Below are 20,437 nucleotides of genomic sequence, written 5' to 3'. Positions count from 1 at the left end.
CTGCTGTTTGTGCTACCTAGTGCTGTGGCAATAGCTTTGTCTGTAATCTGGTGATGTGATGTAATAAGTGCTGTGGGTACAATATAATGTTGAGGGTGCAATCTGGTGCTCAGGCTGGTGCTGGGTATGCCACCTATTGCTGTGGCTTAATGTAACACCAAATCCAGATTCTACATTTTTATTTTTATAATTCAGTGATAGTGCCTTGATCATGGCTGTATGACTAATGGGGTGCAGTGACGTCCATGCCCCAGCTCCTATCTCTACAGTGAATCATGTCTCCGATTTGCACAGAAGGGGTTCGTTAGATTCTAATACCTCTTGTCTTCTTTGTACCATTTAAATTCTGCAGCTGGTACAGCCAGGGCATCGCATCGCAAGACTCCTTGATGTCCTAATGGGGTTCCAATGTTCAATGTCTCCAGGATATATGGTGGATCTGCAGAGAGAGCAAATAAATATAATATATCTGTAAATAAACCACATTCAAATCATACAATTCCTGCAAGGTAGCTGTACTCTATGCCACGTAGACCAGGCAGTGCGGCACTCACAGGATTCAGTGCAATTAGAGTGGTAAAATAAGGTCTGTCTGACGTGACATTTTGACAGAAACTCATGTAATTATGTTGTTGCTGTACATTGTATTCATCAGGACACGTCTGTCAGAAAAAAGGCTTATATAACATAGCCCTGGATAGATTTTCAGTTACTTGTACAGATCAATGCGCTTTAATTTGGTTTGATTTTTGCTTTTTATAAGCGGTTGCTCTTATCCTTTTGAACTCGCTCGCTCTATAGACAGCCGGCTTTCCCACCTCGTTTACCTTGGCACGGTCACATTGTAGAGTCTCATGTTAAATATCCAATTTCTCCAATAAGCAATTGATTACCCTTAATTGAAACAGAGAGAAACAAAACGCAAGGCCAGAGGATGCAAATGAAAAAAAGCTTTATTCATATGGATAAAAAAAAGCAGCAGCAACCATTGGAGCTGGTGAGAAAATATCTTCTGGGCAAGGACGGGACGTTGCATCGCTCAGGTATCAAACTGTCCAGATAATTACACTGTAAAGGTCTTGGGATTCACTCTCTAAAACCATACTCTAAAAAAACTCAATTTAACAAAGACAACATTTATAAATCAGCTTGACTAGACTATATTTAGCAATTTGGTTTTCAATTCGCTGAATCTAACCCTTTTTTTTTACACAAGGATCAAAAAGGGTGTACTACAAGACCCATACTTACATTGTAAAGTTCACTGAGGGACCATTTAAAATGTAATATATTATATAGTGAAACAAATACAAAAAAATACACTTTTATTTTATATTTAAATACTTTAATTTTTCACCTATTAACAGGTCGTAGTCTGGGGGAGGAGAGTATAAACAACCTGTTGGAGACCAAACCTACGCATTGTTCCACCCCATCTCTTTTTCTCTTTTAGAAATTATAAGATTTTGGGCTATGGACAGACAATAGGTAACTCTGGGCAAATTGTTGGTTGTCCTGTTTTGCCCCAGCATAGTCCATGCAAGTGCTCCTCCAGGTAGGTACTTACTGTAGCCTTTTCTGGCCTGGCAGATATGCAGTCAGTAGCCCTCTATATGGTAAAGGTCATTAGCAATATGGGGGGCTCACACAAATATTTACAGGTCCATTAGCATTGTAAGAGGCAGTGCGGGGTCGTCCATAGGTACAGTTGGGGCACCACACCACCAGTTTTTGTTAGAATAAAAAAAATAAACTACATAATTCTCCTGTTCTGTTGTTTTTTTTTATGTAAACTTACAACTTTAAGATGTGTCTGTCTGATATAATGGGTTCTATGTCATTTTAATCATTAGAGCTGCTGCTTCCCCTATAATGTCCCTTTTGTTGCTAGGGAGAGTTTGAGAAAAATAAAAAGCCTAACCAGATATTTAGCTGTCTATTCAAAAATCAGGTTAAATTCTATGAGAAGTTGTCTGCTTTACTGCCATTGGCTGCCTGACATCCCGTTATTGCTACCTAATGTTGTTCCTTAGAGCAGCAAATAAGTCGCCCAAATAGATGAACCAGCCCATTGAGGAAGAGGATGGCTTGAGCTATGTGGTTCCCACTCTGCTGGAAACTCAAACTGCCTCCCCTCCCTGCGCTAGTGGCTCCCACCGCCTCCTCCCCGCACTAGCGTCTCCCACTGCCTCCCACTTCCTCCTCCCCGCGCTAGCAGCTCCCACTCCCTCCTCCCTGCGCTAGCGGCTCCCACCGCCTCCTCCCCGCTCTAGCTGCTCCCACCGCATCCTCCCCACACTAGCGGCTCCCACCGCCTCCTCCCCGCACTAGCAGCTCCCACCGCCTCCTCCCCGCACTAGCGGCTCCCACCGCCTCCTCCCTGCGCTAGCGGCTCCCACCGCCTCCTCCCCGCGCTAGCGGCTCCCACCGCCTCCTCCCCGCGCTAGCGGCTCCCACCGCCTCCTCCCCGCGCTAGCGGCTCCCACTGTCTCCTCCCCGCACTAGCGGCTCCCACTGCCTCCTCCCCGCACTAGCGGCTCCCACTGCCTCCTCCCCGTGCTAGCGGCTTCCACCTTCTTCAACCCACGCTAGAGGCTCCCACTACCTCCTCCCTGCGCTAGCGGCTCCCACCGCCTCCTCCCCACGCTAGCGGCTTCCACCTTCTTCAACCCACGCTAGAGGCTCCCACTACCTCCTCCCCGCGCTAGCGGCTCCCACCGCCTCCTCCCCGCGCTAGCGGCTCCCACTGCCTCCTCCCCGCGCTAGAGGCTCCCACTACCTCCTCCCTGGCCTCTGGGGAAGCAGCTTATTTAATTTATTTAACTTGTTTTTTCTATTTTAGTTCTAGAATCTCTTTCTTTTCTTATGCTTTAAAAATCTAATCTCTGTGGTCAGAAGTGATAATAATGAATATGTTTGCCTGGTTTATTCCCTCTGTATGGGATCGTCCTCAGATTTTGGAGATAGTAGTGTCATATAAACCAATTCTTATTCATTACTAAAAACAACTTGTGGCAGAGAGTCCAATCCATGTGTCCAGTCTGGCGCCCCAACAACTTGAAATGTCACCAGACACCCCTGGTACGAGGCTTGACACACACAATATGAAATTACGGGCATCATTCCAGTCTTTGGATTTAGAATTCCATTCTGTCCAGATGCTATAAGAAATTATCACTGGTCCCACATTTCTGGATGCTGAGCAGCGATCTTCATTTACAGAACTACATAGTCTGTAAATAATCCATGCCATTGGCAATAGCACTGGAATCACAGCTGGCTTGGGGCTGATCTACCTGTGATACCAATCTACCTGCAGTCACCTGTGAAGAACAGTCTGTTTCGTTTTGCTCCTGGGGCGCTGCTCAGCCGGCATTCCAGCTTCCACCAAAAATAAGCAGAAAGTGAAAGAGAAGAAACACAGCTGTGCTAGCTAGAGAACCAATTAGAGAAATAGACAAAAAAGATGTCTATTGGATCAAAAAAAAAAAGCATTTATTCAGTCATTTGAAGAGTAAATAAAATTAGTTAGAAACCAAAGAGAGAAACTGTTTTGTGTTCTAATAATCAGCCTTTATGGTAAAAGTATTTTGAATAAAATAAATCAGGAATCGAAGCCAAAACGAGGGATTTTATTCAAAATACTTTTACCATAAAGGCTGATTATTAGAACACAAAACAGTTTCTCTCTTTGGTTTCTAACTAATTTTATTTATTTCAAATGACTGAATAAAATGCTTTTTTTTTTTGATCCAATAGACAATTTTTTTGTATATTTCTCTAATTGGTTCCTCTAGCTAGCACAGTGTGTTTCTTTCTTTCACTTTCTGCTTATTTTTGGCTGGAAGCTGGAATGCCGGCTGAGCAGCGCCCCAGGAGCAAAAACCAACAGAGTTCTTCAAGGTGACCTGCAATGCCGTAATCCTGCCAATATCTCCCTTTTATCTCTCCCCACATACTGCCTGCATGGGGCACACAGAGCGATCCCCCTCATACTGCCTGCATGGGGCACACAGAGCGAACCCCCTCATACTGCCTGCATGGGGCACACAGAGTATTCCCCACATACTGTCTGCATGGGGCACACAGAGCGAACCCCCTCATACTGCCTGCATGGGGCACACAGAGCATTCCCCACATACTGTCTGCATGGGGCACACAGAGCGAACCCCCTCATACTGCCTGCATGGGGCACACAGAGCATTCCCCACATACTGTCTGCATGGGGCACACAGAGATCCACCACATACTGCCTGCATGGGGCACACAGAGCGAACCCCCTCATACTGCCTGCATGGGGCACACAGAGCATTCCCCACATACTGCCTGCATGGAGCACACAGAGCGAACCCCCTCATACTGCCTGCATGGGGCACACAGAGCATTCCCCACATACTGTCTGCATGGGGCACACAGAGATCCACCACATACTGCCTGCATGGGGCACACAGATCGAACCCCCTCATACTGCCTGCATGGGGCACACAGAGCAATCTCCCTCATACTGCCTGCATGGGGCACACAGAGCAATCCCCCTCATTCTGCCTGCATGGGGCACACAGAGCATTCCCCACATACTGTCTGCATGTGGCACACAGAGCGATCCCCCACATACTGCCTGCATGGGGGCACACAGAGATCCACCACATACTGCCTGCATGGGGCACACAGAGCGAACCCCCTCAAACTGCCTGCATGGTGCACACAGAGCGATCCCCCTCATACTGCCTGCATGGGGCACACAGAGCGAACCCCCTCATACTGCCTGCATGGGGCACACAGAGCATTCCCCACATACTGCCTGCATGGAGCACACAGAGATCCACCACATACTGCCTGCATGGGGCACACAGAGCGAACCCCCTCATACTGCCTGCATGGGGCATACGGAGCGATCCCCCGCATACTACCTGCAGGGGGCACACAGAGCGAACCCCCTCATACTGCCTGCATGGGGCACACAGAGCATTCCCCACATACTGCCTGCATGGAGCACACAGAGATCCACCACATACTGCCTGCATGGGGCACACAGAGCGAACCCCCTCATACTGCCTGCATGGGGCACACAGAGCATTCCCCACATACTGCCTGCATGGAGCACACAGAGATCCACCACATACTGCCTGCATGGGGCACACAGAGCGAACCCCCACATACTGCCTGCATGGGGCATACGGAGCGATCCCCCGCATACTGCCTGCAGGGGGCACACAGAGCGATCCCCCGCATACCGCCTGCATGGGGCATACGGAGCGATCCCCCGCATACTGCCTGCATGGGGCACACAGAGCGATCCCCCGCATACTGCCTGCAGGGGGCACACAGATCGAACCCCCTCATACTGCCTGCATGGGGCACACAGAGCAATCTCCCTCATACTGCCTGCATGGGGCACACAGAGCAATCCCCCTCATACTGCCTGCATGGGGCACACAGAGCATTCCCCACATACTGTCTGCATGGGGCACACAGAGATCCACCACATACTGCCTGCATGGGGCACACAGAGCGAACCCCCTCATACTGCCTGCATGGGGCACACAGAGCGAACCCCCTCATACTGCCTGCATGGTGCACACAGAGCGATCCCCCTCATACTGCCTGCATGGGGCACACAGAGCGAACCCCCTCATACTGCCTGCATGGGGCACACAGAGCATTCCCCACATACTGCCTGCATGGAGCACACAGAGATCCACCACATACTGCCTGCATGGGGCACACAGAGCGAACCCCCTCATACTGCCTGCATGGGGCACACAGAGCGAACCCCCACATACTGCCTGCATGGGGCATACGGAGCGATCCCCCGCATACTGCCTGCAGGGGGCACACAGAGAGATCCCCCGCATACCGCCTGCATGGGGCATACGGAGCGATCCCCCGCATACTGCCCGCATTTTGGCACACAGAGCGATCCCCCGCATACTGCCTGCATGGGGCATACGGAGCGATCCCCCGCATACTGCCCGCATTTTGGCACACAGAGCGATCCCCCGCATACCGCCTGCATGGGGCATACGGAGCGAACCCCCGCATACTGCCCGCATTTTGGCACACAGAGCGATCCCCCGCATACTGCCTGCATGGGGCATACGGAGCGATCCCCCACATACCGCCTGCATGGGGCATACGGAGCGATCCCCCACATACCGCCTGCATGTGGCATACGGAGTGATCATTCACATTAATCTGTAGCGATGCACATGAAGAAATCTCTTACATGCTATCTGTATGGTAGACATGGCACTATTGGCACTATTCCATCTGCCTGCAGCAGTGCTCAGTGATAGACCCCCAAACATTCCTTGTAAATTTGTGTACACTAGCACTGTATCCCATATACTGACCAACCTGCACCCGCTTTTTAAACACTTAAACACTTTAGTTTTAACATTTAACATTGTAGTATTATTTTCTTCCTGCAGTTAGAGCGGGTTGCAGGAGACAGGAGCACTTTGCATGCATTGCTGGAATAGTTGGTTAGTTTCATTTTTATTGTGAACATTTATTCTCTCTTGGTTTTGCAGGAAAGCAGATAATCAGACTGGCCGTTTTATGACACATTACATGCAAATCATGAAGCCTTAATATTTAAACACAACTGGATTCCACTGACAATGTGGCCACTCTCTTACTTACAGTTTACTGTTACTTTAACCCTTCGGACGTCCGGTGCCGACACATCGTTGGCTGCGCTGCATTCGTATTGACCAGACTGCTCCTTGGTGATACCAATAATTTGCAGATATTCATCTTCACTTACAAAGCCACGCGCTAAAAAAATATATATATACAAGTTTTAATCATAGATTTTATTTATATAACTTCAACATAGACTGTGGCGCTGTATACCGAGTAAGAAATGCAACACTAAAAAAAAATCTCCTCCATTCCATGGCTTTATTCACTAAACTGCGAGTAGCGGTGAATGGACAACCAACCTGCAATATTTGGCTGAAATACTTAATAAGGGAACGGTTCTGTAATTCCAACTTAAAGGTCTAATTGCTGCCAATCCAGTGCACGGTTTAGTGAATGAACCCCTGTCCTTCTCCCTTGTTAGTTTAAGACAGCCATCAAACTGCAGTGCAGCGAAGGCGATAGAACAAACATCAGTTTACTGCGCACAGCATGGTGACACATGTGACATTTACATATTGTTTGCTTTTAACTCCTTGTGGGTGCCATGCAGGAGTCAGTAAATAATGGCTGCTAGGAGGGGGCACAGGGTGGATTTGGGGAGTTAGAAGAATGAATTAAGCAGTGCAGATAGTGAGCAGTTTATTCGTGGTCTGTCTAGTCTCTGGTAAATCTGCGATTACTCGATGTGAGAGGATCTGTACACATCGGACAGGGACAGGTTAATCTCTCCCATCCCCTGTCTCCTTCCCTTGCCATTGCTGTCTGTCAGCAGCGGACACAGTAATTCTAGGTTGGAGCCTTTAAGCGAGATGGAGAGATGTTCTTGTACTATAAAAAGCCAGGAGGAAGGAAAACTAAATCTCACTTTCCACTTATTTGCACTAGTCCTGTGAGCATTCTGTAACCCTTGGCAACAGGCTGAGCAGAACTGGCTCTCCACAGACAGCCAACAACTGGCACCCCATCTGCTGTAAAACTGCAACTCACATGAATCTCTCCCATGGCATTGGTCTGAGAGATACATGGCAGTCCTAGCACTCTGTCTATGGTGATAAACCAGAGGATGCTGGCTCAGCGTTATGGGAGTCACACTTTGCAGATGGATGACACAAGGTGGTCTGGCCTCTTCACACCCCCTAATTAAACATTAACTCCTCGCCGCTGTGGGAGGCTCACGATGGACAATTTGCATGCCCTTCACACATTAAATATGAGCTGAAAATATGTGACATTTATGTTAGGCTGGCTTACGTTAGAGATGCAGACAGGCACAGGCAACAGTGACAAAGCAACAAACAAAAATGAGACACAAACTTACACAAAAGAAAAACAATCTGTGTAAATGAATCAGAAAATCTAAAAACAGCACAGGAAATGGACACACAATGATATTTAACAATGCTTCCTTTTTTTATTTTTTTTGAGAAAGGAACAAAAACATAAAAACCCTAAATCGGAGTATGTCACTCGAGAGCCACGGTGAAAGACAGATGCAGTATTATAATTTTATTGAAAGCATTTCTATTCAGATTCAAGTAGATGAGTCACCTGTAAGAATTCATATTAACCAACCGAGCAGAACGCCAATTGCTGTGAACATGTAGAGAAATCTATAGCTTTTAAAGACACATTCCAGGCTGGCGTCTACTAGTAATGTTTAGTGCGTTCTAAATAAAACATTTCATAGGAAAATAATATATAAATTACAATAATATATAAAATACAGTTTTCCCTGCCCCCTTTTAATATAACTCCCATTGCTCTCGGCCTTGGTATTGCGCTGAAAGCTGAAATTTTTTTTTCCAATTCTTTATTTTTATCAAACAAGGACATGGCAAAGTGATACACGGTCCAGGACGTCAGATAGTACGACAACAAAGAATGTTTTCATACATGACACCATATAGTCCACATATTACATCAACAAAAAATGTATTCATACATGACACCATATAGTGCACATATTACAAATATCTAATTTTGAGTGAGTTACCATCATCCTTCCTTGCCAGAGACCCCCTGGACAGAAGTTTTACTTTGAAAAGTGAGTAATTAGGACTTCTGTTATTTTATCCTTTTTGTTTTTATCTATTGTTGGTGTAAATAATTCATATATTTTTGTATGCACTGTGACTATGTTTTGCTCATAATAAACATTCATTTATTAAGCTCTGCCTTTGTCTGGTTAAGAATCATGTTACCTGAAGAGACTAGTTAGTATTTTGCAATTGCCTAGATATTGTGCTAAGTAATATTTTATTATTGATTTACTTGGGGGACCAAGGTACCCCATTTATAAATTGTCGTGGTGGTGGCAGCGTTAAATTAGTAATAGTTATATTATTATGTTTATGTGTGGGTGGTGTTAAGTGGGATTTTATCATTATTTCCAGTCTAGTGCAGACAAATAGTGACCTTTAACCCTTTCACCATCACAACTACAACGTGACAACTACGTCACGCACACTCTTGAAGTAGGGTGCGTTCGTGACAGATGTAATCTGTAATGTCATAGTAGTCAACTAGTTAAAAATCTAACATCTGTTTTGAAAAGGTGATTAGGTAAGGACACAGTCCCATATACCCGCGGACTCCCCCCCCTCCTCCCCCCATCCCTGTTAACCGACCAGAAAAAGATATAGGGAAGAAGAAAACAGAAGAAAGTAGCACAAACCAGTCGTGCCAGACGTCTGGACTTACAAATTGCCAGGCCTTGATGGGATGCAAGACTTAGCACATCCAGCTCCGATATTTTGTGCGGGAGATGTTGAATCATAGACCGAGTCAGAACAGCCACAATCAGGCCATAACAAGCAATACCAACAATATAACTATCTTTGTTTTTGTTAATATGTATACCTTGGATTTGTTTTGTTTTGGGGAGGGTGGTGGTCTGGGGAGAAGATATACTCATCACCCACTCACCGTATTTCTTTCTGTGGGGATGTGGGAAATACAATAGTGTTCTGGGGGGCTGAGGTAATAAGTCCCTTTTACCGCTTAGAGCCATGTACCCCATCTCTGGAAAAACTAAAGGGTAGTGCTGCTCTAGGTTTTTAGGAACCTGGGGCCTAACTTGTTGGTTTGGGGCAAATATGCACCTTATATTCCCAATCACACATTGCCGGTCTAACCGGTCACTGTCATCCCTCCTAGTCCTCCCCTCGTGGTGCCACCTACGCAACTTCCAAAACACCGGATAAACTAAAATCAAGAAGCGGCATTATGGCATTGCGGAGATCACCTGTTGGACAATGTTGTTACCCCTATAGGAGACTTTAAATCCCCCGCTTTTGGTTTTTTATCGGCTTCCTCCATCCCCCCTTTTGCTATACAAACAAAAACGGAAAACATATTGAAATATCTAAACAGTGCATATAAAGAGAGTAAATACAAATATTGCTTTTTTTTCTTCCCTTTCTTATTTTTTATCCCCCATTCCCCCTCCCCCCTTTTTATTTATTTTTGTGTGTTTGGTTTTTGGGGTTTGGTTATGTTTGCCCCATGTGCAACATTTAACATGCCATTTACATATTTGTAACACATGACCTTGTCTCCCCCTCAGAGTATCCCACCCGACCCCGGATGGGTCCCCCCGCAACCCTATGAGCATGCGGTTGGGCCAATCCTGACATCTCGCCACCATAATTGGAGCAAAGGTAGAGCTTACAGACACTTGCTGATTGAAGCGGTGACAGGCCCCGCTGTCCCCAATAATTGCTCAACCCCCCCATCCCAGAACCACTGTATGTGAGAGTCACCCTCCCGGGTCCACTCGAATAGCTTGCTTCCACAAGGTGACCTGGCCGTCCAGATCCCGCCAAGAAAGATAAAAGCTGTATTTTTAACTCTAAATGCCTGGCAGCTTATATCTGGCTCAGTTTGAGACTCAGGCCAGACCTAGCACTCTACCCACCTATGAAGATAAACTAAAGGATGCTGGCTTAAAGTTATGGGAGTCACACTTTGCAGATGGATAACACATCTTTGTTGGACCCGGGCTTGTTGAAGGTCCTCGACAATACTTTATTCATGATTAATAACGCTTTATTAACATATCAGATCTGGTCCTAGCTTTAACCAGCAATGTCAGATTACAGCATATCAAAACAGATTCACGCTTTTTGGATCTTGGACAATATAAAATGTATATTGCAAAACAAAGTATTTAAACCAAAACCGGATTCCCTTTTAAGATAACTCCAGAACTGTCTCTAAGATAAAAGCACATTTGCATCTATACATTCGCTTGAAATGCTGCAGCAATGTATGGTGACATTTGAGGCTCTATAAAATGTCACGTCACATTTTGCAATGACAGGTGCACTTTAGGGATACAATGGGGATGATGGGAAGTCAAAATATTGACAGTTTAGATCAGATTAATACACAATGATCAAATTTATTATTTTTTTTAGCAAAAAAAATGAAATGCTTCCTGTAGCAAGGATGAGTAAACCTTAGGAATCTAACTCGGACAATCCTCAGCCAGCTCTGTGCTGGCCATTCCTGATATAAGCCGTGCGTGTACTTAATATTCACAGCAGCCAGGACATTACACGGTAGGTCGGATGCACATTCGTCTGGAAATGAAAATCCTGCGACTGTTCCTGCGACGAGGCTGGAGCGGAGAAAAGCAGTGGCAACACAAAGGCAGGGATATATTCCACTTCATTAAACCCCATAAACGCTGCGCAGCTGTGTACGGGAAGCAAGGAAGGAGTTAACTGGGTTTTCCATCCATTAACTCTTGGGTAGAGAAGCGGAAAATGTACCAGTGCTTGTACAGAATGCGCAGCCAAAAAAAAATAAAAAAAATCTAAGAGGTTAAACGGAGTAATAATCTGCAGGTCAACGATCTGCACTCTAACAGAAAAAAGTTGTTGAAGTAATTGCGCTGCATGTCAGGCTAACAAAGAGGAAGTTAATGGAGCAACATTGTACAAGTCACCCGACAGAGAAAGTATGTAATGGGACCGTGATCTTTCCATGGAGAACACAACAGTCTGCAGGTTTCATGGTGGAGAAATGCCCTGCAGCCTGGTACTCTCGATGAGCATTGAAGACGCCATTTTCTACACGAGGGTCAGAGGGCAGGGTGTGACGTCACTCAGTAATTATCAGGACTGGCAGACAGCCATGTCATCTGCTTTACCAATAGATTGGAGGCCAGGAAGGAATTCGAGTCTTGTGGAATGAAGGGTGGATTTCCTTCCCTAAAGAAGTGGTGGATTCATGGAACAGATTTCCAGCAGTAGGACCCAACATAATGAAGCATATTAAAGCAACCTAAAAGGCTGGATATCAATATAGGTGAACAGATGGCTACAAATCAGGCTCTCCTTCAATACACGAAGGTTTGAACACATTGAATAACATACTTTCTGCTCACGGCATGGATAACTCGTATGCAAAGTATTAAAGCAAGGTGATACTCAGACGCTCTGAATTTTAGGCAAACGTTGAGGGTGAATTTCAGCCAATAGTGGGTGGAGTCACCATTAAAGCAAAATATCCCACCCCCGCGGAGTGGTTTCCAGTTAGGCACAGCCTGGACTGCAGTGTCTTGTGGGAAAGTGGATCTATGCAATCTGACAGACTTTCAGCGAGTCTGGGGATAAAATAAATCTGGTGTTCATTTAGAATTAGAACAGACACGATGCACCAATTTCACGTTCAACTTTGTAGACAAGTGGTAGGCAATCTTCGGCACTACAGATGTTTTGGGTTACACCTCCCCACTTATGCTTTGCCTGCATTATTGCTGTAATAACATTATTGGAGATGCAGTCCAAACATCTGGAGTGCCAAAGGTTGCCCAGCCCTGTTGTAGACAGAGACAAGGATTGCAAACTATCCCTCACACTGCACCATTTGGTGGCATTCCTTCACAACACAGGGTCCAGACCTCTTTATAGACAATAGTGGGGAAGATTGGTGGGGATGAGTAAGATGCCTCTGGTTCCATACTATGTCCCCCTATGTCCTAACAAACCAATATCTTTTAAACAAGGAAGTAAAACTGCATCTACCAGCTGGTCGGCAGACAGAATGCTTGGAGTTTTTTTGGATTGTATACATTTCTATAAAACTATTAACCTTACTTTGCAAAGTGATGCAGAAATAATTCTAAAAAGTGATATATCTGCTCTTCAGAGGCTGGTAAATGATCCATGCAATTCATGAAAAAATCCAATTTACTGGACAGAGACCAATTTCAGGATTTAATGTACATCAGCTAAATTTGGGGATATCTATCATTCACTTGCTAACCTTTGACCTTTTGAGTGGCAATGGAATGTGAAACACCGGTTAATGGTCAATATGAAGGGCCACGAATATGAGTGACCAGGACATAGTCTTAAATTAGAGGGGCAAAGGTTTCAAAATAATATCAGGAAGTATTACTTTACTGAGAGGGTAGTGGATGCATGGAATAGCCTTCCAGCTGAAGTGGTAGAGGTTAACACAGTAAAGGAGTTTAAGAATGCATGGGATAGGCATAAGGCTATCCTAACTATAAGATAAGGCCAGGGACTAATGAAAGTATTTAGAAAATTGGGCAGACTAGATGGGCCGAATGGTTCTTATCTGCCGTCACATTCTATGTTGTGACAAAACAACATTAAAAAAAAGACTTAAAGCATATATTGACAATTGGCAATAAACATTTTTGTGTATGAAACAGGAGCTGCTAAGTATCCTATTTAAAGTGATCCCAGGGCCAGCACACTGCATTTAAGAGCCTGGCAATCATACAGAACATACCAATACCGTTTCTCCATTTACACACACAAAGCATTGGGCTAGTTGGCTTGACTGCTTTCTTAAATACCTATTGTTGTACAGAGCAGGTGCAGCATATTCAATGTAACAAACAGCTTCTTTGAACACATCTCTATACTCAAATCAAATGACGGATACCGGAGACTATAATTACAATTTCATTCTGGGTAGAGCTGGGCTCAGGGTTCCGTCACTCAAGAACTGTCACATTAGAGTCACAGTAACTCTCTGCCTTACAATCCGAATCGCTTCATCCAGTGGGTAAACTGCATATTATCTAAGGGCCCACTTTTAGATGAGCAGGGCCGACTGTAACGGATCGACGGGCACCCCGACTGGGTACCTCCATTGAAGGATGCTCCTAGCGCTTCCTGAGGACTCCAAGCACTGCAGCAGACACCACAACCACCGAACCGGAGAAGCATACGAATGCTCTCAAGCATATGAATGCTGTAAACAGCTGAACAGGAAAAGCATACAATCAGCTTACAGCTTACATAAAACATACATTTTCAGAATCCGCATGCTTGAAATATACACATACTCAAAAATCAGGGCAATCGGTTCAGGGGTTAAAAAGTTAAGGGAAAGTCCGATTTGACCAAATGAAGCATGGTTTTTCTACCCAAAACCAGTTCCACAGAGTCTTCTATCCTGGAGATAATTGGGAAGTAATCAAATTATCTCCAAGGACAGAGGCAAAACTCCATTAGCCACATGGTAGAAAAATACAATAAAATACATAAAAATATATAACTGTGCAGCTATTGCATAAAACAGGTACATTCAACATATCCCCAGATAGCTTAGATCTGAGCGCACATTATTACTGAATGGTGCTCAGACCACACACATACAGTTCAATTGCCATAGAGCCAAAGTCTTTCACATAGTCTTTCGTTATACGAATGGGCTCCATGGCATAGCTATCTGGGGTAACACTGCTCACATAGGGAAAGTACCGAATGACCCGGCTTTCGGGTCTTTGCAGGGGAAAATCAAGCATTTCAACATGGGGCCATAGTCACAGGGTAGGAGGCTGGCAATCAGTCTTCTCCAATGCCCAGTGGCGAGGCTGGTTCCGCCACACCGACATTTGGCAGTTGTCCATTGTCAGGTTAAAATATTACTTGTCAGTGTAGAATTTGAGACAAAATTTGTGAGAAATTCTCAGGGGGGTAAAGGTGTGTGAATAAGTAGTAATACGTGGTAATATCTCTAAGCCTCATGCCATATAACATTTTCACTAACCAAGTGACTAAATTCAGGTAAGTTCACCACAACATAAACACAATATATTCAATAAAAGGTTCCAATGGCCGATAAGATCACCCCAACATAAACACAACATATTCAATAAAAGGTTCCAATGGCCGATAAGATCACCACAACATAAACACAACATATTCAATAAAAGGTTCCAATGGCCGATAAGATCACCACAACATAAACACAACATATTCAATAAAAGGTTCCAATGGCCGATAAGATCACACCAACATAAACACAACATATTCAATAAAAGGTTCCAATGGCCGATAAGATCACACCAACATAAACACAACATATTCAATAAAAGGTTCCAATGGCCGATAAGATCACACCAACATAAACACAATATATTCAATAAAAGGTTCCAATGGCCGATAAGATCACCACAACATAAACACAATATATTCAATAAAAGGTTCCAATGGCCGATAAGATCACACCAACATAAACACAATATATTCAATAAAAGGTTCCAATGGCCGATAAGATCACCACAACATAAACACAACATATTCAATAAAACGTTCCAATGGCCGATAAGATCACACCAACATAAACACAATATATTCAATAAAAGGTTCCAATGGCCGATAAGATCACACCAACATAAACACAACATATTCAATAAAAGGTTCCAATGGCCGATAAGATCACCACAACATAAACACAATATATTCAATAAAAGGTTCCAATGGCCGATAAGATCACACCAACATAAACACAATATATTCAATAAAAGGTTCCAATGGCCGATAAGATCACACCAACATAAACACAATATATTCAATAAAAGGTTCTAATGGCCGAAATGATCACCACACCATAAACCCCACAAATTAAAGTAAGAGGTTCTAAGAACTGTTAAGGTAACCATCATGAACCCGGCACATTCAATAATGGGTGGTTCCAAAACCAGTGCTTTAAAATCCCAGACAATAACAATCTCAATGTAACCATTTAATGTGAGGTCAGCTGGCTGCGGTGCGGGGATCTGATTATATATATCACATCAGAAGACAGATCTTTAATGGGAAGTATACAGTCCTGTGCAAATGGCTTTTTCACTGCGATCCAAGTTATCCCAGCTTTTACCTAACAGACCAGCTCACCGCTCCTGAAACATATAGATTACTGAATTCTAATACCGATAAATAGATCTTATCATCCAAAGACAGACAGAGGTCATAATGCTAATATAAAGAGGGACGTTTAGGTTTAGAAGTCAATGGTAGCAATTTAATTCTTTTAGTTCTATGTTCTACAAAACCCTAAGGCCTGATTAGCCGCATACAAGCACTGACCATGATATATGCAGCTTGCGTTTAAACTTTATCTGTACATTCATTAAACACTTGATCTACAGACACATAAAACTGCATCACATTTTGGCATAAGGATAAGCATCAACAATGCACTACAAGCAAAGCTAAACTATAGCAAAGCCAAGGCACTCATAGTATAAGCTTGTTGTGACCTTGCCCATTCTTTACAAAGCGTTACTGTAGAAGATCTCACTAATCACTGCTGATTATCACCTCCCCAGGTTTTGTACAGGAGAGGTTAATAATTTCACAGCTCTGAAGACCTGAAGCTCCAATCCCGCCCTGGGGCTCCAGCGTGGAGCAGCAGCTGTTAATATGAACAGAGAGGAATGGTGATAGCAGATGATCTAAATTAATAGAGAGAAAGTAATAGCGAGTGAGAGGAATAGACGGAAGAACAGACAAAGCATCAGGGGGGTGAGGAGAAGACAGGCACGTACAATCAGAGAAGCAGATTAGTCAAAGAATAGAAGATTTTAAGTTATATTGTCAAAACAATGACAAAGAAAAACAATGGCAGAGCTGGGAACATGGAATAATGAATTAGTGAAACAGACAAAAGAGAGAACAAGACACACGACACACAGCCTGTCAACACGTCAGGGCCTGACACACGGAGGGTAAAAAATGATTTACATATCAGATCGCCTGTTATTAATGTATGGTAACACAAGTCCACTTCAATATTTCTTACTATCCATCGGTATGGTTTATATTGCTAAATCATTTAATCAACATAATGCAAAAATAAATAATTAAAATAATGAAAGCTTACTCACATATTTAAAAATGTAATTTACCAGATTCCAGCCATATTGTTGTGTGTGTGTGTGTGTGTGTGTGTGTGCAAGAGACATTGACAGACAGACAAGATCAAATCAATAAATAAGAATCTTGGAGTCTTTTGATTTTTAGAATCTATTGGATGCCAGTTAATAGTTTACATTTTGTGTGACCCATCCAAACACAATTAGAGGATTCCCAACATACTGTTTAAAAAGGAATAACGTCAAGGTGAAATGGTTCGATTTGGGAAGTGGTTTTGGCATATGAACGACAAAGAATTGGCAAAAATATGTTAGGGTTGACAGATTAGAAAACAGGCAACCTTTCTCAATAAGTAACGGTTATTACAGAAGTAGTGATAGAATTATAAAATAAAGATGTAAATTCAACACAGATGGACGGGTGGAAACACAATAACAGACCACGTTCAAAATAGGACAGATCCAACTGTTGTCTACTTATAGTGAAGACATCTTCTCAGAGAGCTATGTTGTACTGCAGAACATTCATGGATCTGTTATATTGTCTCTTCAGGTCAATTTTCAATTATCTTTGGAAATGGACGGCCAGGACAGAGACAACCCCAGACATGGTCACAGTCACAGCCCAATCAAATGTATGCCTCTTGGTTCTACATTGTAACCATGGTGACCCAGTGGTCACTTAACCTGGAAGGAAAGCACGTTGATCTGTATAGGACCTCACCTCGCTGTCCACAGGACTTGGTACCATCCCTTAAATATAGCACTTACTGAGTAACAAGTAAATCACAGTAACTCTAATATAACCTCACCAGATCAATTCTAAATTTTCTGGCGAATGTAAAATTGGTGAATTAGAACTGGTGAATTAAAACAAGTGAATTCACACAGGTGAAATCATAGACTTACCATGTGACACTAAAATTGAAATACCATCAATGTTACTATGGTATATGGCAATAAACACTGGCGTACCTACCACGGTCGCAGGGGTCGCAGCTGCGACTGGGCCCCTCACTCCAGGGGACCTGGCCACAGCCGCGACCCCGGGCCGCCTGGAGACCTTATGGGATGGTGCACAGCTGCACTGGCCCGGGTCCGCGGTTCCTGGATGTCTGGCAGGAAGGGAGAGCTGCACTGTGCTGCTCCCCTCCTGCCTGTGTGTAGCATGGCCGAGCAGTCTGACAGGAAGTGTTCACTGCTAGAGCACTTCCTGTCAGACTGGGAACTGCAGCCAGTAAGGTACAGAGCTGAGGGGGGAAAGATAGAGGGTATGGGATACATGGAGGGGAGAGGGGAGAGAGAGAGGGTATGGGATACAGGGAGGGGGAGAGAGAGAGGGTATGGGATACAGGGAGGGGAGGGGGGAGAGAGAGAGGGTATGGGATACAGGGAGGGGAGGGGGAGAGAGAGAGGGTATGGGATACAGGGAGGGGAGGGGGAGAGAGAGAGGGTATGGGATACAGGGAGGGGAGGGGGAGAGAGAGAGGGTATGGGATACAGGGAGAGGAGGGGGGAGAGAGAGAGGTTATGGGATACAGGGAGGGGAGGGGGAGAGAGAGAGGGTATGGGATACAGGGAGGGGAGGGGGAGAGAGAGAGGGTATGGGATACAGGGAGGAGAGGGGGGAGATAGAGAGGATATGGGATACAGGGAGGGGAGGGGGAGAGAGAGAGGGTATGGGATACAGGGAGGGGAGGGGGAAGAGAGGGAGGGTATGGGACACAGGGAGGGGAGAAGAAGAAATGGCGTACATGGAGGGGCTGGGAGGGAGGAGGGTATGAGAAATATGGAGGGGCTAAGGGAGAGAGAATAGGACACATGAAGGGGCTGGAGGAGGAGGAGCCTATGGGAAACATGGAGGGGCTGAGGGGGGAGAGGGAATGGGACACATGGGAGGGGGGCCCCAGGTCAATATTGGAGCCCAGTGGATTCTAGTTACGCCTCTCGCAACATTTTCATTGTAGCACAATGTTGTATTGTAGTCTCTTCTTGTATAAATGCACATTGCATTCACCAACAAAAACATTTTTCAGCTTCCAGGTTTCACGCATTAGATTCAAGTAAATCCGGTAATACGCATGTTCTTTTAGTTGTGCAAATGTGTAATAAGCACCGTTGCTACAAATTGTCACTAATGTATAAAACAGATTGTAAAAAGAATACAAAAATGGATAACAAATGGAACGTTGACCTTAGAAATAAGGTGTATTTGTTAAACTGATAGCAGCCTGCCTTGGAGCTAAAGGACAGGTCATTGCGTGCTGTTGTGCTGTTAGTGTCACCGACACTAGCCAGAGTGCAGCTTCCATCCTCTGATTGGTTTATTCCTCCATTTAACCCTGCCCTCATGGGACATGGGAAAGAAAGAACAGACACATGGTTCTCCTTTATGGGAGTTTCTGCTCTTTCTGACATGAGAGTTTTAATATAAATATACAACCAGTTCTATGGAGGAACAAAAATAGCAACTGTGTAGCACACACACACGATGAACGTAGAAAAATATCATTATTACAACATTATTTTATTTATTTATTTTAATTCTTTGATTTAACATGTTACATGATAGTGAGCCGAATCCACACAAGTAAAGGGATAAACCCTCCTATATCTATTACAGTAATGCATAGATAAGTTTATTTGCCCAACATGCAGGACGTTTGCCCTTTAATCAGTTTCTATGAGTAGTTGTTACCATTTCTAACAGATATTCTAGGACTAGGGTAGGCAACTTTTGGCACTCCAGATGTTGTGGACTACATCACCCATCATGCTTTGCCAGCTCTATGACTGTAAGGGCATTATGATTTATGTAGTCCAAATCATCTGGAGTGCCGAGGGTTGCCTTTCCCATGCCTGTTCTAGGATCTCGTTAATAATCCAGTCCCTAGTTTCAGCTATGTAGTCTGCCTCATTTCCCCTACGTTTATTACTATAAGACAAGGAGTCATTTCTTTCTATGTTCTATTGAATTTTAATGCAGTTTGCACATCTGTGTTATTTCAGATATAATCAACTTTTATTGCTAATTCGGATGGGGGATTTTACTAATTATACATTGCAGAGAAATGCAGATTCTCCAAAGACTTGGATCATTTCTGCAGCAGATTCAGAAAACCAAAGGGCCCTCAGTCTTCAAAATGTAACCCCCCTAAACATTTTGTAAGTTTATCCCCTAACAGGTGAATTGAGCTGAATTTAAAAAAAAAAAAAAAAAAAAAAAATTGCAAAAGTTAGGTTTCAGCAGCCATGTTGGGAAAGCAGCTAAAGTTGAGAATTTCTGCTTTTTTTTGCCTAAATTTTGCAATTCATTTTTTTATTTATGGGGATGATCGAAATCCAATTTGTTTATCCAATTGATAACATTTATAAACTTCAGTCGTGATTAAGTGTGTGAGTTTGCAACTTGATTACAACTCAAAAATGTCAGACTTTTTCTGCACTTAACAGATCAAAGTTAGAAATTGTTCTCCACACCAAGCAATGTTATTTTGTCCCGCTGTTATTATTGTAAACTGTGTGCTCACTCTAAATGCATGATATTTGATGGATATGTATCAGTTTAATGTAGACTACTCTATGATGTTGTGCATATATCATTGGTGTACCTTTGCACATCAAAAATAAAGAATTACAGAG

The 20,437-nt window shown here is 43.9% G+C and overlaps 1 protein-coding gene across 4 annotated transcripts in view; it reads right to left on the bottom strand.

Annotated features, from left to right (window-relative positions):
• LOC134577628 (protein CEPU-1-like) overlaps nucleotides 1-20,437 on the bottom strand; it is an 844,338-nt gene that overhangs the window by 30,545 nt on the left and 793,356 nt on the right. For all 4 annotated transcript variants that reach the window (XM_063436475.1, XM_063436476.1, XM_063436477.1 and 1 more), the window contains exons 5-6: nucleotides 6,646-6,780; nucleotides 319-439 (exon numbers count right to left, since the gene is read on the bottom strand). In XM_063436475.1, coding sequence (XP_063292545.1) covers nucleotides 319-439; nucleotides 6,646-6,780 — 256 coding nt within the window. The remainder of the gene's footprint in view (nucleotides 1-318; nucleotides 440-6,645; nucleotides 6,781-20,437) is intronic.

The sequence above is a fragment of the Pelobates fuscus genome, chromosome 11 (genome assembly GCF_036172605.1).
Source record: "Pelobates fuscus isolate aPelFus1 chromosome 11, aPelFus1.pri, whole genome shotgun sequence".
NCBI lineage: Eukaryota > Metazoa > Chordata > Amphibia > Anura > Pelobatidae > Pelobates > Pelobates fuscus.
Note: the sequence above shows the minus strand (reverse complement) of the source record. Positions and strands in the feature narration are given on the sequence as shown.